The sequence below is a fragment of the Pangasianodon hypophthalmus genome, chromosome 30, assembly GCF_027358585.1.
Source record: "Pangasianodon hypophthalmus isolate fPanHyp1 chromosome 30, fPanHyp1.pri, whole genome shotgun sequence".
Taxonomy (NCBI): Eukaryota; Metazoa; Chordata; class Actinopteri; order Siluriformes; family Pangasiidae; genus Pangasianodon; species Pangasianodon hypophthalmus.
In genome coordinates, this window is record NC_069739.1 from 9,590,779 (window position 1) to 9,613,564 (window position 22,786).

Here is a 22,786-nt window from a genome sequence, read left to right on the forward strand (position 1 = left end):
GAAAGTAGGGGAGAGCATAAAACGACAAAACAAAATCCAGCTACCTTTTGAGCTCTGTCGCATGAGCCCTTTCTGGGATTTTCTGAAGTTTTGCCAGAAAGATTTGTTCTTCTTCTTGCTATCCCATTTTCCTGTAACAGGAGAGAGAAAAATTCAGGTCAGCCCTGCCGCAACATGATGGCTGGTTACGACATTGAATCTTTTCTTACAAAAGTCCACTTGTGGATACCAAAAAATCTTTCTTACGAGAGAGCGGGCTTAGCCATTTATACCAACCAAGTAGGAAAAACCTGAATCAGCGTCTTTGAGCTGTATCTCCTGTTTCTGAACTGTTTGTTTTTAATGAATAATTAATAAAGATGGCGAGATTCAGAACATTTCTGAATGTGAACTTCACAGATTTTGGTTTGTAATAACACTGAGGCTGAAGTTGTGCTTCTGTTTCACACTTTTTGATGGATATCATGTTCACAACATTAATGTATTTTTACAAATCGAGTAACACTAAAATTGGCCGTGCTCTCAGGGAGGGAGGTGTGGCATACTCCCCAATCAATCACAGCAACACTAGGCAATCATGGGCGTCTGTGAGCCCTGTAACACACAGAAGTGGGTGAATAGCGCTTTCCTCAGAGTGTGTTACACTGCCCCTGATGTTGCACGAGCAGCAGATCGAAAAGATGCAGTCAGCTGGCTTCACGTGCCTCAGAGGAAGCAGGTGATAGCCTTCACCCTGACTGGTAGCTGTTGTTTGATAGATCTAACTGGAGGGTGGGAATTGGCCATGACTAAATTAAGGAGAAAATCAGGTGGAGGGCTAGAAGTTCCCTCAGTGGCTTGAACATTTAGGAAACAAAAATAGAAAATCTTTCAAAGTAATAGTCAATAAGCCCAATCCAGACATTGTTTAATTTCTAAGTGATGTAATTCTGGGGTTGATTAAACTCACCTGAGCCATCTTCAGAGTTGGACTTGTGCAGAGGGATCCTGACAAGACAAAAGACAGGAATTACAGTGACCTTTAGGAACTTTCGGATTCAAACTTTCGGCAATCAACATAACAGACATACGTTTCTGTCCAAGCGCAATTCTTGTCAAATTGTGAAGCTCCAGTTGCACAGTGTGCCATTAGGGGGCAGTGCAGACCTGCACAGCCTCCAGACCCCAGGCTCCTGAGGCTCGGAAGGCACTGGCAAGCTAATACTGAGACCAGATGTGACCATGAGGAGGAGTTTGAGACAGCGGGACAGACGCTCACTGCCCGCTTACACTCAGACTTCACATCTCAGGGCAACAGGAAAACATAATAACAAAGTACAGGCCTCTGGAAACACACAGAGACACAATATCCTGGCTTTGAGTTTGAGAATACGAGCTTTAAAACAGGGTTAACTGAATGGTATCTGACACACTCGTCCCTTTAGACTTATAACCATCATATCTGCTATTTCTGTCTACTGAAAACTGGCCACATCAATAAATCTTTTTGAAATGCTCATGCTATATATATATATATCAAAATGCATTCACTTCTAGAGATATTCTAGATAGATGTTAAATGTTCGCCTATCTTCCTGTGTCACTGAAGAGACGAAAAAAATCTACCAGGCGTACAAGAAAACAAAATGAGAGAGGAATGAGTCAGAAGCAAGTGCAAGGAACACCCTATGGAAACCTGCGGAGGACCAGCCGCTAAGCTGAAAGTCTCTTTAATGTGTGTACAAACACTCGAAAGTGAAAAGGTTTGGTTTCCTCATATGGGCAGACAGACTTTCTCACATCCAAGATAAAAACCACCTTAGCATAAAACACTCAGGAAAACACTGTCAATGTATCAGAAATAATATCATCTCATACAAATATCATAGCCTAAATTTTAGCCTAAATCCTGTCTGCCAGGTGTGTGTGTGTGTGTGTGTTAGTGACGTCCTGCTTAAACAGTTAGGAACCTCTGAGTGATGACAGAGTTACAAAATGAGAGCCTTACAGGTTTTGAACATATTTACATGCGTAAAGTATTAATGAGAACCAGACAAAGAGACAAACACAGACAAACACAGCTGTTAACAAACGGAAGGGGTCGTGCTGTCGGCGAAATGTAATGCCCGAGGCGGATGTTCTTGTCTCGTCGTTGTAAACTTCACAAAATAAAACGTTACACAAAAGATGTCTACACAAGCTAACTCCATTACATGTACACTTTAGTCTAACACATCAGTGTGGCTCGAAAAAACTGTGTGTGTGTGTGTGTGTGTGTGTGTGTGCTGTGGGTGAATTAGAGGTTAAAAAGTTTAATGCTTTTTATGAAAGCAGTGTTGCCATGGCAACATAATGATATGATAATTGATGAGGCCCCACTCTTCATCACTATGCTCTGTTTCTCTGTTCTATTCGCCCAACACACACACACACACACACACACGGGGGGGGGGTCCATGGCAGTTGGTATGCTGTTTCTATGTAAAGGACCTCTGCTGAATAGCAGCTTAATAAATTAGGGCCTTTTCACCAGCTTTACTATTTACAGAGCCAACCACAGACCCACAGCCCGACTTTACACTTTCATCCACTGCCAGGAATGCTGTGTGTTAGGAGTTGACAGACAAAATGTTGCCTGATAACATAATCATGCTTACTGATGATACTGCTAAGCTAGGCTTGGGTAGCTTAATCCACACTGCAGTAACCACTCAGAATTCCACCAACTGCTACGACTTAACTGACAAAACGTCAGCAGTAACCTTTATAATGACCCAAAAATCCTTTGTTTGGATCGTGACGATTGCCGCGGTCATGCATGACGGCATAACTTCCTTCCATAAGTTTATATATTTAAAGAGATTAGTATTACTCAGGGCCTGGTAGCTGCATGCGGCGTTTAGCGATGAATCGGAAATATATTAGCAAGGCGCAAGTGTGGGTTTCCTCCCACTTAATAGCGCATAAGTACATTAAAGCCAATTTCTTAAATTGGCTACATTTCGAGGAAGTGGGCTGACTTCCTGGTTGTTGATTTGACAGATCCCAGAATGCACCTGGTGTCCTGTATGAGAGAGCTTTAAGCGTTGTCCAAATGAGTAGCCCCACACACACACACACACACACACACACACAAAGCGGAGTCAGTAGTGCCGCAGGGAAGTGATGAGAGAATGGCCTTCAGTAGAGGTCAGGGCTAATGGAGGGGACAGAAGGATTTCCTCAAAATCCACTGACAAAAAAAAAAAAAAAAAAAAGCACACACTGGTCCATTTACTGTAATCAGCTGCACTATAGAGCTGAAGTGTGTATGATGATTAAATCCTCACATTACTGTTAACTAAAGAAATAAAACCATCTACACAGACAGGACGTCTGGGTAATCTCGGTGTGTTTGTTCTGTACAGGATGCTGGTGCTGATCAGTGGAGTGCTTTTAAACACATACAGCATTAGGAGCTATTATTAGCTCACACTTGCACACAGTTAGTGCTTTAACAAATACACTGAGTGTTAAGGAAGGTATGCTGACAAGTATGTTTCATGTCATTATAAAAAAATCACCTGTGAGAGAGAAGGAGCAGCAGGGACGGGGACACAGTTATTTACTCTGTGAGCCTGATTGCTAGCTAGTAACTTCTGACTGTAGAGAAGCTGAGAACCTGCTGCATCACCCTGCGTTCACACTAGCGAGAGACAAGTCGCGAGCAGTGGGCGTGTAGCGTCCGTCCGGCGTTGCAGTTCCGATAAGAAAGAGGAGCAGTCGAAAGGGATAGCATGCAGCACACGATTTACTCCAGTATATGATTTATTTGTCTTTAAACTGAATTCATTTAATAAAGTGAAAAAAGTGTGAAAATGGGTTGCATGTGTATTAGCTTTCACTACATACCTACATTTCTCCTTTTTTACTATTTAAACACAACTTACTTATATAACACATTTACATTTTATATGCCAGGCTTCGTATTAGATATTCCCAGATTAGCAGTGGAAGCTAACTGTACTAGCTACAAACACTCTCCTGAGACACCAACAATCTCTGCTACTTCTTTCCAAGCTTTATTTATTTTTGTAACATCTCCATACACATTTAATGAGAGGTCGTATATATGACAGGATAAGATGAAACCACAGTACAGAGGAACTAATTGCAGGTAGGAACTAAAGCTGTGAGAGGTTCCATTGGGTTGGAATTGTTGCATTATTGCATCATACCTAATTTGCATAATTTGCATAAATTTCGCACGTCACTGAAATCGTGGCTACGTGTCACACGCGTACATAGACAATGAAAGGTTGCCTGTCACTGGAACTTAATGTCAAAGCACATGATCACATCAGCCCCCTACAGAGAGGCCAGTCCTCAAGAATACAGTAATGTTGCTTATAAAACACTAACACGTTCAATGTGAGTTTCCTAAAAGCATCGCAAAGAGAGAGAGAGTTCTCAGCGTGATGCTCGCTCTATCACTTAACCATGATCTTTTGGCAAACTGGTTTCTGTTGACTATTTTCCGGCATTTAACTACTCTGAACAAAACTCAAAAAAACATAAATCCCAAAAAAATCTTGTGAAAATGTACAATTATCACATGCACATAATTGTTCACAAGATTTTTTTTTTTTTGAAAGAAAAGGGCACGGTGAAATTTTTTTTTTTTTTTTTTTTTGTAATCATCACACATGCACCACTTATGTTCTCTTTTTCTTGAAAAACAACAAATGTTCTCATGCGTACCACCTACTTTCCCACACATAATTACCTAGAAAACATTATACCATCCTTTTCTTTTAGAAACAAACTTGTGAAAACATAAAATTATCTCGTGCCATGCAATTGTTTTCACTTTCCATGAGATTTCTTTTTTTTTTTTTTTTGCAAAGTTCTCTTCAGTAGCTCTGTACAGATATCACACCAGTAACACTGAACAAATCTGTAGCCGCATCGAACTGATTAGAATTGTGGTAGAACTGTGTAGATCAGTGGTTTTAACATTCCATGTTAGCCGTTAATGACATTAATGAACTATCTGTAGTACTAGTATAGATCTGGAAGCATGAATGAGGTCAGCATGAAGCTATTAAGCACTAAAGTCAAATATATCTATATCATTTGGTCATTTTGACCTTTTGTAGTGAGCGTTTGACTAATTTCCTTGTGTTCTGTGCTCTTTCTGCATCCTATTTGAGTCATCCAGAAACCTCTGTCGCTCTCGCTCACTTCCTCTCGCTCTCTAATCAGCAGTTCCATCTTAAACATCTCAAGACAATAGGAGGAAGGAAGGAAGCCTGGAAGCACCTACAATGCTGGACGTGGACGTCTGAAACATGCATTTTGGTTGCAGCGTGCACACACACGCAGCGCATGTGTGTTTTGTGTGTATGTAGAGGCAGTGAGGCTAAAAATGGCTGCTAAGAGTTCTAATTATTGATCATTTTCCCATAACAGCACATGATATACATCCTTATATACATTATTATGGTTGCAAGGTACGCTTACTTTCTTTCGGTTTCTGGCGTAGACACCTCACTGCTCAAGCTGAGGGACTCCTGTGGATAGAAATAAAAATGCACTTACTAAAAATTCCAAGTGAACTTACTTTATTCATTTAAGCAGCTAATATTGCATGAATACTACAAAAAATCATATCTGAACAAGTAAAAATATCTTCAGTATAGGCAAATGTATCAAATGTTTACTGTTTCTTATTAAACGTAATACTTTTAAGCCTATTTCTAAACATTTCACTAATTTTAAGCTTGAAATTCTTTTCTTTTCTTCTGTTGGCAAATTCCTTATTTCAGCATTTAGTTTTAGAAAGAAGCAAAATTATCTGCAATAATCCTGAAATGACTAAAAATGCCTAGAATAATCATATATTTGTTATATAATAATCTTATAGTGAAACTTTTACATGACCTTTATTCAAGATCTTGCACTTCCATTATATGTGAGTTGAGATCAAATATGTTTTCCAAATCAGTGATTGTGATGTTGATGATATGAGTTATAGGTGCACACACCTGGATCTCAGAGTTCTGATGGAGGGAACTGGAGTCTGCTTTTTCCTGGAATACAGAGAGAGAGAGAGAGAGAGAGAGAGAGAGAGAGAGATTAGTTAGATTAGTTAAACATCCACTCCCTCATACACACATGCACAACACAATCACCAATATACTCTCACACACTGCAACAAAAGCACACTCAGACTCAGACACACACGCCCTATTGAATGACGTGGAAAATCCTGACAGACTTGCAGAGCCGCGTGAAAGATTCCTAGGTCTGATAAGGAAGGATTTCATAAATAAATAAAGCAAACCTACCAGAATGACAACATAAGTGCTCATAAGTGACTAGTAACTTAACACTACAGTTCAGTCAGAAAGGAAGAGACATCCAGAAGAATATCTGGAAAAGTTGCTTAGCCAAGAGTGGAAATAATAACACCTTATAAACACTCAAAGTCCTACTCTTCACTGAAGTGGAAAGTATTCTCAGACATCCCCTACATCATCATCATCATCATCATCATCATCATCATCCCCTCAGTGTTTCCCTTTCTCATCTTCAGAACAATGTCTACAGTGTCTTTAATCTGGCACACCAACACAACACTGCAAAGGCAGTTCCCGTCTCTGTGAACGCGTTTCTCCACGTTTGTGCTCTGAACTGCATTTGAATTAGCTTTAATTATTCTGAGCGTGAGTGTGTGAGAGACAGTGTGTGTATACAGGCGTCTGCATGTTTGAGGACGCACTATGCTCTTGTTTACTCTTCCGTCCTGTGTTTCAGCAAAATGGCCACAGATGTGTTTTATTATCTCTCTGTCATTATGGTTATGGTCCCTCTGTTTCGTGCCCACTATAAACCCTGGTGCAGGATTTAAAGTGACTGACTACAGCTTTATTTTCTTCCTCTCACTGCCATAACAAACTTACTGGCCACAAACTTGACTCGCTTGGACTCAAGAATCAGATAAAAGAAAGGAAGTATGGCTGAAATTTTGGACAACTAAACATACATTTCTTTCTGGGTTCTCATTGCCTTTTTTGGTCTCATGATCTTTTTTCAGAAAACGAATGGAATTATTTCACTCCTCTTGAACAAAGCACACATATTTCTGCAAAGACAGCAGGTCTACCGCACACTCAGTGCTCATTTTCAATTCAGTTTTATTTGTCTAGTGCTTTTAACAATAGAGACTGGCTCAAAATAATCTTTACAGAAATCTGGATGTAGATTTAGATCCCTAATGAGCAATTCAGATGCGACAGAGGCAAGAAAAAAACTCCCTGAGACAACATGAGGAAGAAACCGGACTCAAGGATCCCATCCTCTTCTGGGAGAGTGTGATCATAGAGAAAAGGGAAACGGTGCTAAATGTCTTGATAGAATAAGAGTCCTGGAATTAGCTTTAGACAGGCTTTATGATCACAGCAGCAGTGCACACGTTACAGTTTAGGATGTGAACACACACGTTCAAATGCTCCCCATAAGTCTTGGTATAGAGTCAGTTCATCAGAATAACTGGAATGTAGCATGAAGAAACGTAAAGAAATGATAAATAGTAATAATTTGCTATCTAATTACAAACAGGGTCACAATCTCCCCTTTTGTTTCCATTCATTTACTTTACATATTAATATTCAAAACCTGATTTTGTCTGCTAACATTTTGAAATGTTGGGGTTCTTTAAATTAATGTTAAATTTTGGCTGCATTTAATAAATAGTGTACACATCATTTTTGTCTATTTCCCCATCCTGAAACGCTGCATACTGTCATACTAGTACTGTCAGGCTGCTGCTGTTGGGCACTTGAGCAAGGCCCTTAACCATCTGCTCCAGGGTGCTGTATCATGGCTGACCCTGCGCTCTGACTCCAGCTTCCTAGCAAGCTGGGATATGCAAAAAACTGCACATCATTGGCTCTGTACATCATGTACTCGTACTCTGCACAATGACAATAAGGTTTAATCTAATCTAATGTAGCCTTCAAACCTACTGAAAGATCCGTATTGTGTAGCAGTCTTCTGGATTTTCTAGATTAGTAAATACTTTTGAGTGTAAGGTCAGAGTTTTCATTCTGAGACGCAGCTCAAGTGCATGAAATCACTAAACATTTAACAGTTCGACTTAGAAATCTGACGAACAGGGATGTTTCGCTCTGACGTGCCGTTTAGTGAATGTCATTTTTAAATCCTCCAGATGTACATGAGATATGCAGCGAGTGTGTGAACAATGCAGCCGCCGCTTCATACGCCAAATATAAAGCAGACCCCTCCGCACGGATTATTTTCCTGTAACTGCACAACACTTCCCACTAGACTGGTAAATCAGTGCAAGAAATATTCCTCTGGTTTTTAGCCACTTACCTTACACATACCTTACTACATACGTATAGATAAACATATGTTACTGACATAATAAAATGTTCAAATGCTACAGTTGTCCTATATTATAAATCTGGAATTAAAAAAATGTAGGGTGGGCAAGGCTTGGGGTCTCAGAAAATATCCATCTGGGGTTGGATGCCCAAAAGGCCTGGGAACTCCTGGGTTAAAGGGACTTTCAGAAAAAGCCTGAAATGGAGTAACATCAAAATCTTATAATCTGTGTGCAGATAAGATTCCATGGTTTGACTAATTTCATTAAAGATGGCTGCTATCTGTGAAATTTACAAGACATTAGATAGCAGACACTAACAAACTCTGCCTGGATATAATAACCACCCGCTGTAGTGTGTGTGTGCGTGTGTGTGTGTGTGTGTGTGTGTGTATAAAACCTCAGAGAACTTTATTGCATTTTCATTTTCAGTTTAGATTCTCATTTATCAGGTACCTGCCCTCTGAGGAAAACAAAAAAGTGTGTGTGTGTGTGTGTGTGTGTGTGTGTGTGTCACTCAGTATGTCTGCTTTAGTCCTCAGCGGTGTGTTAGGTAAAGTCAGGAAGCTTTGAAGCAATAAATCTGTGCTGTAAACTTGTAGCTCTGCTTGACATTGAAAACACACACACACACACACACACACACACACACACACATAGACACAGACACACAGCCATTCCTTAACAGCCCACAAAACCCACACAGAGGATTATTTTCTGTATTTTTTTTGAAAACTCTGCTAGATCAGCATCAGCCTTGGTGCCATGCCCACATGGCACTGACACACACACACACACACACACACACAGAGGGCTGTCTATATAAATCATGGTTGGTAGTGTCATCCAAAACACACATTTACACACACACACACAAATTGCACAAAGATGTTCTGTTCCTTACTGCACTTGATGACATGGAGGCAGACGGGAGATGAGTACACAAACAAACACACACACAAAATACTCCATAATAAACTGTTTATTAGTTAGGCAGTGCCAGAGAGTGTTAGCCTCCAGCGCTGGACAGGATGGCCGCTGGGGAGCTTTGGTGATGTAGGAACACAGAGCACATCGGGCCAATATAGTGATTCTGATTCTCTATACTGTAGCTTAATAATCATCACAGCATCAGCCAGACAAAAACACACAACCATTTCTGGGACTAATTTAAAAGGCAATAAAAAGAAAAATGAAAAATAAGGACATCCCTTCTTTCGTGGGGCTTTATCAATCCTGCTTACGCAAAAACACAATCACGAAAAGACAAAATGCGAGCCAAATAACCATTTTATAATGAAGTGTGTGTTTTCTTCTGACAGCACAGGAAGGGAAAGAGAGAGTGGGAGAAGAAGTGAGAACACACACAGTGTCCATCTGTAAAAACAGGACACGAGGACACAGAGAAGCTTCAGAGTGTGGGAGGTGATGTGGGTGGATGTGGTTGGGGTTAAATTAATAGAGGCTCCAGTCAGGAGAGACCACAGGTGGGTGAACAGGAAGAGGTGAAGAGCCAGCATTACCTAAACACTAGTGCACATGACTAATCATTACATCCCCCCACCCACCAGCCCCAGCCCCCCTTCCCCCCAAACACACACACACCCATCACATGAACGTACCTGTCAAAGCAGGTGAGTTTTTTGGAGGTGGCAGGATGTGGAATCATCTTCCATGTGGAACTGATGTTACATGAAATGAATTCTTTGTTCAATTAACTCATGATTTTCTGACCTCCAACTTAAAAAAAAAAAAAAATAATAAAAATAAATAAAAAAAAAAAAAAACAAAGAAGATGCCACCTCAACTCAGGAACTTGGGATGGTCTCCTCAAGTGACGTCAAATCAAAATGGCAGCTCCGGGCATTAATAGTAAACAAAGCACCTTCTACCTTTAAATGATGTTAGCTAGCGAGCTTTTTACTAAAAAATAGACAAACATGGAGGCGTCTATGGTTTTTCCCACCTTGCCACTTCCGAGGTTAGTCGAATGCAACAATATCCGAGTAAGTGCAAGTATGCAAGTATCCGAGTTTTCCACTTTGCTTATGGGAATGTTGCTGTTCCCAGTTAGTACTTTTTTAATGACTATGGTATGCATTAACGTTCTTTCAGCTCCAACCAAATACAGCATTTCGGAGTTTCGGATTGCAGATTCTGTTAACATACCATACCCCAGTGGGGTGAAAAAGCGCTTTAAGAGGTGCCACTTAGTGCCAAAGTGGAATGTCTATACATGTGGTCAGCTCATGTCCTTGTCCCTTTGCAGTGACCTCAATAAATGCGTTATTCCACAGGGATGCAGTAGTGGTCCTTCAGGGAGGTAAAGGGGCTCAACATGCTCTATGGTTTGCACTAAGTAAACTTTTGTGGGTTTTTTTCCATCAGTCCTTGAAAAAAGAATTTAGTTTATAATATAAAATTTGTACAAGGATTAAAAAATGCATTTGTTCCAAAAATCACTTTTTCCTGTTTCCTGGCTCAAACAGCATCACATGATTATAATCGTAACCACTGATTATGGCCACATGCCTAGTGATTACTGAGTAAGTAAGTAAATATTTTAGCTGGTGTCTATGCTGGAGATGACCCCACCCAGACACACACACACACACACACACACCTTTCCCACACACATGTCTGGTGTGTCTCCATATCTTTATAAACTTTACCAGTTTTAAACATGAGTGGACTTGAGCTGTCCTGGGACAGGAAACAACACAAAACACTACAACATGCCTGAACCTGAAATGCACAGCCTGGTGGGTAAAGAAAGTCGGGGAAGAGCAACATACACCAAAGAGTGTGACGAGAGACGTCTCTCAGCGAAGGAAGGAGTATAAGCCAGATTCTCTCTGAAATTCTCACTGGCTGTATCATTCTCAGGACCCCTGTTTCTGCCAAACATAAAAATGATTAAAGGGAAACAAGTTAAACAGGCCAGCTTAGGTTATGGATCATTAATGCTGCAGCAGTGACTTGAGGCAGATAACAGGGACTGCTTCCACATGTCTGTCTGCAGCAAACACACACACACCTAACTTAAGGCTGAATTATACTTGCTACTTGAACTACTTGTGTGCAAACGTAAGATGGCTGCCACGCATATCCTGCGGTCGTCTGGAGCGTCGCTCGTGGCCGTCCTCAGAAATAATCAGTGGGGACAGTATAGCACCATGTGACACAGGGTCTCAACTCACATACGTATGTACTATTCTAGAACGTTGAGTGTTTGCATTTCGAAAACCTCTCACATAGCCTTCAAACCTGCCGAAGGTCTGTTTTGCGTAGCAGACTTCAGAATTTTCTAGATTAGTCAATACATTTGAGTCAAAAATGTCAGATCATTGAGGGTGACATTTGACACCAAATGGCAAAATGGCTTCTTAAGCATCACTGTTAACTCATATTATAGTTCAGTTTATTAATACAGTATTGTGATGCATTGCTGTACTCAATATAAAAAATATATAAACAGTGCAATCTTTAGCCGGTACTTCTGGCTAAATGTTATTTTTCAGTGGTAGAAATGTTAAGGCATTGCTAGAGGACAAGTGATTTGATCTTACATTCTTTATAGTTCCTGTTGGAATGAGGGAGAGACAGACAGAGATAGAGAGCGAGACAGAGGAGATATGGAGACAAATGGGGGATGCGGGTTGTGCAGAGTGACTGGTGTGCTCTTGGTATTGGTGTGTGACAAGGATTAACGGTATGCTCAGAAGTGCGGAGTTGGAATTAACCGCCTCACTGTTCATCTTCTGTTAGCAACAAGCTAGCCAGCTGACTGTGATGAGTGATGTATATTTACCTCCACAAACAGTGAACTGTATAATCAGTCTTATAGATTATATATAACAGTGAACTGTATAATTAGTCTTATAGATTATATATAACAGTGAACTGTATAATCAGTCTTATAGATTATATATAACAGTGAACTGTATAATCAGTCTTATAGATTATATATAACAGTGAACTGTATAATCAGTTATAGATTATATATAACAGTGAACTGTATAATCAGTCTTATAGATTATATATAACAGCGAACTGTATAATCAGTTATAGATTATATATAACAGTGAACTGTATAATCAGTTATAGATTATATATAACAGTGAACTGTATAATCAGTTATAGATTATATATAACAGTGAACTGTATAATCAGTTATAGATTATATATAACAGCGAACTGTATAATCAGTTATAGATTATATATAACAGTGAACTGTATAATCAGTCTTATAGATTATATATAACAGTGAACTGTATAATCAGTTATAGATTATATATAACAGTGAACTGTATAATCAGTCTTATAGATTATATATAACAGTGAACTGTATAATCAGTTATAGATTATATATAACAGTGAACTGTATAATCAGTCTTATAGATTATATATAACAGGGAACTGTATAATCAGTTATAGATTATATATAACAGCGAACAGTATAATCAGTTATAGATTATATATAACAGTGAACTGTATAATCAGTTATAGATTATATATAACAGTGAACTGTATAATCAGTCTTATAGATTATATATAACAGTGAACTGTATAATCAGTCTTATAGATTATATATAACAGTGAACTGTATAATCAGTTATAGATTATATATAACAGTGAACTGTATAATCAGTTATAGATTATATATAACAGTGAACTGTATAATCAGTCTTATAGATTATATATAACAGTGAACTGTATAATCAGTCTTATAGATTATATATAACAGTGAACTGTATAATCAGTCTTATAGATTATATATAACAGTGAACTGTATAATCAGTTATAGATTATATATAACAGTGAACTGTATAATCAGTTATAGATTATATATAACAGTGAACTGTATAATCAGTCTTATAGATTATATATAACAGTGAACTGTATAATCAGTTATAGATTATATATAACAGTGAACTGTATAATCAGTCTTATAGATTATATATAACAGTGAACTGTATAATCAGTTATAGATTATATATAACAGTGAACTGTATAATCAGTCTTATAGATTATATATAACAGTGAACTGTATAATCAGTCTTATAGACCAACCTAATATCTGTATGCTGATTGATTGAAAGCTAATACTTGTATATACAGTATGACTTATTTAAAAGTAAAGAAGTGCTACTTCATTTACTGTTGATGCTGCGAGCAGCTTTTTTGATGTAACGTCACTTACTGAACTCAGGGTTGAGCAGACATTGAAGTTGAGGGGGCATTTTTTTTAGGAGGAGGTCAGAAATTCTTACAACAAGAAAGCATACAGATAACTTTACTCTTTGTTCAGATTTGGATGTATGAGGCCTCTTGGAGAGCCAGAATGTTTTGCCTGGTGTTACAGGCATTTTTGCTGATGAGCTGATTCAAGTGTATTTCACTACAGGAGCCACTAAACTTTCTGTATCAAGTCTCAGAAATTGAAACAAACTGAATCAGAACTATTGTGTGTGTGTGTGTGTGTGATGTGCCTGAGAAAGTGCTTCTTTGGCAGTAATAGAAAGCTTGAATGGAGAAGTGAAAGCAGACGAGTGGTGTGAGCAACATTTGGACTTTTCTTCTACATAGGCATGCAATGCTGGAATTCTAGTGGTCAGCCTTTACCCTGCTCTTTACACACACACCATAATGAAGACATTGTGTGAAAGGATTTTATTCTCCTAGCTCTGTGTTTAGCTACCGAATGAATAGACCCTGCCTCCTTTGACGCTGTGCCGATGGGATTTATCGCTGTCTCCAGTTATAGCGGAATAACCTTTAACCCCTGATCTCCCTAACTCTGAACCTCTGGGCTGAGGTTAGTCTCCTGCACGTTTACAGATATGAGAATGATGATGGGGGGAAAAACAAAGTGAAATATGAGAAGAGAGATCACCTTCTGGAGATGTACATGTGAGAAGCCTTTGAAAAGTCACAGAAAAGTCACGTCTTGAACAGTCGGCAGAAATATCAGCCCATTAGCCTGGCATTTACACAGCCAATCAGCACCGGGATAATCACCTGCTATTGGCCTACAGGGAGTTGAGCGCAAGACTGGCTGTCAGCCACCAGCACCGAGACACCATGTTTCTTTCCTTACTCTCCTTTCTTCCACAGTGAGGGTAAAAAAGACAAAGTGTCATGCCATCAGTGGCTCATAAATGTCAGATTAGTCATTTACATCACCTAAAATTAAATATACACTGATCTGAGTGCCATGTTTACATAATAACCTTAAAAATATCTAGCAAAGCCATAAGAAAGTCTGCAGTTATGAAGTGCAAATCAAAACGAGGAGCACCAAATCATTCCTAAGCTAGACAAAATCTAAAGAAACATCTGAAGTTAACGCCTGTAGATACAGGGTGCATTAAAACTCTCTTTTATTCTATAATCACGCTTAATCTAGGTCTGAAAAACAATTCCTGTGGGTGCAGCATCTCTGCGTAACCTTAAGAGTTCTTTACACTGTCTTAAAAACACTGGGAAAAGACAAACCCACAAACCACATCGTGTCTTAATGCCATGGGGAGAGTAAATTATTTCTGCATTTTCGTGGGCTGCCACCTTAAATTTCCGTTTTTCAATGGGAAACTCTTTTTAAATGAGTCAGCATGGATTACAAAAGTGCTACCCAAAATATCAGAGCTCAATCACAAGACAGTACCAATAACGCAGTGAAAAAAAAAACGCCCTATCGTCAACATTAAGGTAGCAGAGGTACATTTCTAACAGAATGGCCCTACTCAGACTCGGTATTAACATCTGTTTTGGGTCCTCTCACAAGTGGACGACGGAGACAGTACTGTTCATTATGGTGCTTCCCTGTGTCTCGAATACATCTCCACTTATGCTTGCATTTCCACAGTAGGGATGGTGGCAAATCTGCCAAAATCAACCTGATGTCACTTAAAAAAAAAACAGACTTGAAAACACTAGCAAATACATGTACCAAACAAATACACAGAAAGTGTTGATTTTTAGCCTTAGCCATCACGTGTCATTTCCGAATAAAACTGTCACGGCTCAGGTTGTTCAAATATTCAGATGGTAATAAGGCATTAAGGTATGCCATTAAGGGGTCCAATGTGTGCCAGGAAAACAGTCCCCACACCATTACACCACCCCCACCAGCCTGAACTGTTGATGGTTGGTACCATGAATTTATTTACGCTATTGATGCCAAATTCTGATCCTTCCATCTGCATGTTGGAGCTAAAAATAAGATTCATCAGACCAGGTGACATTTTATTCTATCTTCAACTATCCAGTTTGGGTGAGCCTGTGCCCACTGTAGCCTCAGATTCCTGCTCTTGGCTGACAGGATCAGAACCCGATGCGGTTGTAGCCCTTCCACCTCAAGTTTTAAAGTGCTGTGCATTCTGTGATACTTTTCTGCTCACCACAGTAGTAAAGAGTGGTTATTTGAGTTACTGTAGCCTTCCTGTCAGCTCAAACCCACCTGGCCATTGTCCTCTGAGCTCTCTCTTCAATAAGGTGCTTCCACCCACAAGACTGTTGGATGTTTTTTTTTGTTGTTGTTTGTTTTTTTGTGCCATTCTGTGTAAACTGTAGATACTGTTGTGTGTGAAAATCCCAGGAGATCAGAAGTTTCTGATATATTCAAAACAGCCCATCTCAATGTTGTGAGGGATGCATCAGGACATACTGTCATTCACGCTAAAAAAAAAAAGTAATGTAGTCACGTGAGTCCCAGAACGCCTCCACATGAGGTCACAAAACAGATTTAACCCTGTTCACACCTGTATTTAGTACCGTCCACCTGTCATCCGATCACCCGAGACGGATTACTACCAAGTCCAAATGGACATGGACATGTCCTACAACCACCATTTAGGTTTCTAAAAAAAATAAAACAAAAGAAAACGTGTTCATAAGAAAGCCAACATGAGCAGCCCTCAGCTGGCTCCCCACCACCTGCACAGAAGTGCTACAATGTTTTCTCTCATTCTCACTTCATGTTTTTTCCACTAAGCGAGCCATGTGTGTTAGAAATCCCAGGCAAGACTCACTCTGCTACGTCTCCTGTTTTTGAGGGTGGAGGAAACAGGTGTTTTGAGAGGGAGAAGGCATAGTGTCTTCACAAACACAAAGGCAACACAAGCAGAGAAAAGCTCTGCTGGAGGCCTTCTCCTCATGGACAGAAACCCTACAGACAATCCAAACAGAGAGGCAACGAGAACAAGGCAGAAAGAAATATGCTGACAACTCAATGTTTTTGTACAGAATATCTTTGACATGTGATTATAGGTCTGCAGAGTCCATTTGGTGAAAATAAATAAATATGTATAAACTGGTGGAAAATTTCTGTGTGGTTTCCTGTCTTTTCCATGAAGCTATGCTTAAGCTGGCCAAACTTCGCCTCTGGTCAAAAGGGCTATTAAGATGCCAGGCAATGCTAATATATATGTATATATATATATATATATATATATATATATATATATATATATATAACATTATTCATCATTAGAAAATGACAAACGTAGTGTGTACATAGGTTATATACAGTTACTGACCACTTTATTAGGTACACCATACTAACACGGGGGAACAATACTCAAATGATACTGAAATGATTGGCTGATTGGATAACTGCAGGAATGGGCAGGTGCTGAGTGTATATTTAGATGTCAGAATTTACAAGCACAGTATTTTTTTAAAAAGTAATTCAAATTTGGTTTTGTGTTTCAATTTATTTTATTTATCATTTTAACCTGACAAAAAAATCTCAGGGTATGTATATATGTTTTTCAAATCTGGGAGACTGAGGTTAATTACGACAGTGTCCTGGACAATCCGGGAGGTTTGGAAACCCTACTCAGATGGATCAGGTGAATAATGGCTGATTATCCTTTTCACTAGATCTGCTGTACAGCATTTTAACACATTAAGCAAGAATTTGACACAGCGATTAAGCCTGACTAAACAGAAACATAATTTTGATCTTTTCATTAGAAATGCAGAAAAGCACAATGCACACTTATCAATAGTAAAGGTTAAGCGCTATGCATTTGATAGATTACAGATATAACCTTTGGCCTTTCACGGTTCGATGCACTGGATGTACATCATTAAGCACCATCTGTTCAATAACTTCCTCTTACCTTTGATAACATTTGGAAAGCAGCCGAATGTTGAAAATAGGCAGCATCCGTGTATATTGTATATAGATAGATAGATAGATAGATAGATAGATAGATAGATAGATAGATGTGTGTTACTACTGAGGGGGGGTGTGCAGGAGTAAACTCACCATTTCTAGTTCCTGGGAGATGCGACGTCTGCGTAGCTCCTCCATGCGCTCGCTGACGTCACTGAAGCACGTGTTGTAGTATTCCGAGTATTCCTGCGCTAGATCATCGATATTACCCAGAGAGCCATCCTGCTCACACAAACAAACACACATACACACACACATACACACACACACACAAAGAGACAGGGACAACTCTGATAAGAAGACAGCAGAGCCAAACATCAGTAAAGTTCATGTAAGTCAGACAGACAATAGAGGAAGAAACTGGAGCTAGCCAGCAATGACGCTGGAGTGTGTCTTAAGCAGTGTGTATTACGGGTAATGGGAAATGCCACAGTTCCACACAACTCACTGTGAAAACTCTTCATTAAAGCATTACAGTGCACACTCCTGCTGCCGTGGAGCAACTGATTCAGTTAATTACACATCAGCTCTCGACATTCCTCTCCTTGTTTTTTCACACCTCAAAACAATTCAGTTGTAACTTACTGTACATGTGCTTGTCTCTGGCTGGAGTGACACGGCTCCATCACCGTTTATTTGTATCACAGTGTCGTCATGCTCTTAGTGTGGTTTTAATTAAATCACTGTGATTGGGATGAAGCTGGTGTTTGAGTCATGAACAGTGGCACTCTCTTCTCCACAAAGCCAGATTCATTTACAAATTCAAAAGCAGACATGGACACACACACAAACACACACACAAAGAACACAGTGGCCCCTCCTGACCCCTACAGCTGTCTGGGTGCGTGAGCACATACATTCGTCTGTGGTGCTGCCTGCCTATGACTTCAACCAGTAGATCAGTGTGTGCATATGTGTGTGTGTGTGTGTGTGTGTGTGTGCGTCTTACACCACTACCTTGTGACTCAAACCTCATACAGAAATAAAACTGAAAAGCCTTTAATAAAGCAGATGTCTGATGTCACTTTCGTTCGAAAACTGATTAACAGATGCAGCTGTGTGAAGAGAAATACACATGTTTGTATGTACAAACGTCAAGATTCTCCGACGGAGACCTTTCCCTGAGCTGGCTCAAACCTCCTGCTAATTCCCAATACCCTTTAAAGCCTTTCACACTCTGTAGTCAAACAGAAATGCCTTCTTCCTGCCCGGCAATGGCTTGGCCAAACACACACATCCTGTCATTGTGTGTGTGGGTCTGGGGTAGGAAACCGAGGGCCTCACACACCCCGTCACAAAGCGCGTATCCTGAACTCTTTACAGATTTACAGTTTTAAGATAGGAGGCAGAGATATGGCGCAATATGCTTGGATATTGAATCGTTGTGTATGGGTGGGTCACTTTTGTTAGCACAGTACTGTCTACCTGCACTGAGCCATGACTTTCACAACATGAATTATAAATGATAAGCTAAGCATGAAATGGCTTATTGTAATTTAGTTACAGAAATTGATGACATTTTGAAACCAAAAATATAGGTGAGATACAATGTGAGGACGCAGCTGACATTAAATTCTCTACAGAGGAAACACCGTAACATTTATCAATGTTTTTACGTCTTTTTTTTGGTACGGTTCTGAGCATCATTTTGCTCAAGCTATTGTTGAGCCTTGACGTTCAAACCCAACATGATCAACACATAATACAAATGTTTGAGGACTTGAGAACATTTGCTGCTCGACTTCCCAACCTTCACAATCCACTTTTATAAAACAAGCAAGTCATCCCCATATCAGCACCAAGTTTTACTTCTCACACTTCCATGGATTCCCATCCCACTCTCCAATTCTCCAAGAACATTGTTCCAGATGATTGAGATTCCCAGCGGAGCAGACCATGCACAGAGAAATTCCAAGGCCTACATTCCAATCTGCTTGCGTACACACACACACACACACACACAGAACAGTTCAGGAACCCAGCAACTATTCAGCACAAATATGATATCAGTGTTTCAGAAATTCCTCTACCATGAAAAACTAATCACCAACTACTCCAAGATGTAGTGAAGTCATCAATCACTAGAGAAGAAAAGAGCACACACTCTCAGAGCTCCATCACATTCTGACAGAGAAGAACCTTCCCCTTTTTTTATCATTCTCAAAATAAACACATTGCACATCCAAACCCGAGGGGCTTTTCCAGCAGATGCTGTTTCACTGTAAGTCATGCACTGTGCACTGACTCTTTAAAAAGCAGTGGCGCTCTAACATTCTCCTGACCTGCATACGAGCCTAGAGCCAGGACTTAGCTGGAAGGACAGAGCAGAAGCCTGCCAGGGACAGACAAAGGCAGCACAGTGAGCATACTCACAAAACTCTTAAGGCTAAATGGAGCTTCCAGCAGGCTAATGTAGGAGAAAACTCCTAAATAAACAAACAATGGATGCCAGTTCTCATTGTAAGCCTCTAATTTTTTTCTTTTAAAGGTGCAATACTCAATATTTTTCATTTCTTACTATAGTGTAAAGGTGCATTAGGTAAGATTAGTCTTTTTTCCCCCCAAGATTAGTTCTCTAATGGTTAGGTGGATTCGACATTTGAATGAGTCATGCCCATATTCATGAAGCTCCGCCCCCAGGATCTACGGTAGCCCGTAGAGTGTCTATTGACAGAACTCGCATCCAAACACAAACAGGCATCCCAATCAGAAACGGGTTTTCTCAGCAAATTAATACACTTTTAATAAGGCCACAGCTTAATCCATTGTTTATAATAATCATGTTATACATAACTGGGAAGATATGTCATGTTTATAGAGCTGTACCTCGGCTTTTAAGCAGTTGAATGTCCAAGTGCTCTTAAAAGTGATGTCATGACAGTCCTTGCTAATGCTGACTCTAGTTGAGTAAGTAAATTCTGGGGCGGAGCTTTGTGCATGTGAGTGGATATATACATATATATCAGTCAAATCCTGTCGTTTAACCATTCACTAATCTTACCTAATGTACCTTTAACAGTAATTTGCTTAAGCAACAAGCCACGAGAGCGCATGCATTACAGCTAATAGTGTTCTTAGGCATGATATGAAGTCCCTTACCTTCATTAAAATCAATTTAATGCACAGCTTCAAGTGGCTTATTGCTTTTATAAAGTGGTGACGAAAACAATATTCTCAATAAACAATTCTTATGCTAAGCAATGCAGTCTGTATAGTACGTTTTGTTAAGCACAATAAACAATAAACATGCAAAGATTAGGCTATTCTGTGGACACAACACTGACTTCAGTGGAATGGTTTTACTGGTTTAAAACCTGGTGCATTAATACAGAATTTAATTATGGTGATGGCTTCGAATGCGGCTCAGCCAATCAGGTTTTAGGGCTGAAACAGCTGCTATACCCCTAATCATAGTCATCCGCTGGAATTAGCCCAAGACTGAATCATGAACAACTCCAAAATGGCTGCTATCAGAAGTGAACACCGGAGTAACTGAGTAAAAGTGTTTTAAACATTCAATGGCACTTATTTTCATCTAGTTACTTTTATCTGGTTAACTGTTTGAGTACTGAATACTGAAGTCACTATTTTTGATATTAGTGAGTATTTGTTTTGCCTTTTGTTCACATGAAGTCAGTGAGAAAATTTTTAAAAAAGCGAAACACGACGTCTGGCAATACTTTACACAGGTAGAGTTCTACTATCTTGTTGCGCAAGTTAAATGTGTGTGTCGGGACTAAAAAAAAATCTCGGGCAGAAACGGGCAGTTTTCACGCTCATGCAGGTGGAAGATGTGAAGATATGAAGCTTGTGGGACAAAAGCGAGATAATACTTTTATAACACTGTTTAATACAACCCACACATTTTACACAAGATGCAGCAGTGCAAAACAAAACAGTGACAGGAGGAACATTTAACTGCAGTAGAAACATACCTGATTACACCACACGTAGAACACTGTATTATGACAAAGTGAATGCAATATTTGCGTATGAATCTGCTGCAACAGTCTTTCATGAAACATTCATACATAGCAATGCAGTCAGCTCTAACTCCTGACAGAGAAATTCTCACCATTAGCAAAAAGCTGCTCTCACCAATCTCCTGTATAGGTTTTTAGTTAGGAACTGTTAGCACTTTGTAGTACATAAAATTCTTTGCAGTCCATGAGACATGCAAGCAGGCAGGATGTTGGTGTTAAGAAGGGAGGAACTTGCTGTCCAGTAAATTTACAAGTACTTTGTGATCATCAACACACAATCCCAAACAAACGACAAACCTGTTGAGTGATTTCTCAGACACACTATACCCAACTGCACTGCATCTCATTATCATACCTGACATTCCACACCAGCACTGAGGGGATGATGCAAGCGCAGTGAGTGAGTGTGTGTGTGTGTGTATATACTGTTTCCAGCTGTGAGTCTGATCCCTGTACTAACACAAAACTCCTGCTTTTCAAGGCGTGTAAGTATGAACTTGATAATCCAAGTTAAGCATAAAATATTACTTTGCACTCTTCCAGAATAGCTGAGTCAATGAGGATGTAACACACACACACACACACACACACACAGAGGGCTGGGCCCTATATTAATCTTCCATCTCATGTTTAACCCCAATGCTGCTCCCTAAAACCAACTTTAAAAGCTGACACTGTACTTTTTCAGATCTCATTTGAAACATCTCCAGTCGAGTTGAGTGATAGCTACACGTCACTGCATGCTGAGATGATCATAGCTCACACCCTCCTGCAAAACAGACCTGGCTCTTAAAACTGTGTAACAGCATTAAGACAATGTTCTGTCGCTTTATCATTCCTCTCTAATGAGCTCATCTTTTCCTGGGGGTGGCTTGTTTCTGGACATGTGGGATGAGAACGGAGACAGGAGGCCAGCCCTGGATTGGACCATCAACATGTTTACAAGCTCAGGACGGCTTGCTCAATCCCACATCTGGGGCTCTTTCCTGGGAAGTTAAAGGAGGAGACCGTGGCTCTGACCCGGAGCTGAAATTTAATCTGCACATGTCCAAAAAGAAATCTAAAACTCTAAGTGGAGGAATGGTCATACTATTGTCAGCTCTATCTGAGAAGAGAAAAGAAGGAACAACATGGGCAACTCTTTTTTATGGCTGCCCTCTGACCAGATAATCAATCACCCAGCATTCTTGACCACCCAGAAAGCAAGCACTTCTAGGATGGAGACCAGTAAACAGTTAATTTTCTGTAAAT

General features: G+C 39.8%; 1 protein-coding gene across 6 annotated transcripts in view; it reads right to left on the reverse strand.

Moving 5' to 3' along the window:
- The window catches only part of sash1a (SAM and SH3 domain containing 1a), a 292,702-nt gene that overhangs the window by 25,969 nt on the left and 243,947 nt on the right, over nt 1-22,786 (reverse strand). For all 6 annotated transcript variants that reach the window (XM_053231741.1, XM_026918135.3, XM_026918133.3 and 3 more), the window contains exons 2-6: nt 17,646-17,774; nt 6,006-6,050; nt 5,482-5,531; nt 950-987; nt 45-131 (exon numbers count right to left, since the gene is read on the reverse strand). In XM_053231741.1, the coding sequence (XP_053087716.1) occupies nt 45-131; nt 950-987; nt 5,482-5,531; nt 6,006-6,050; nt 17,646-17,774 (349 nt within the window). The remainder of the gene's footprint in view (nt 1-44; nt 132-949; nt 988-5,481; nt 5,532-6,005; nt 6,051-17,645; nt 17,775-22,786) is intronic.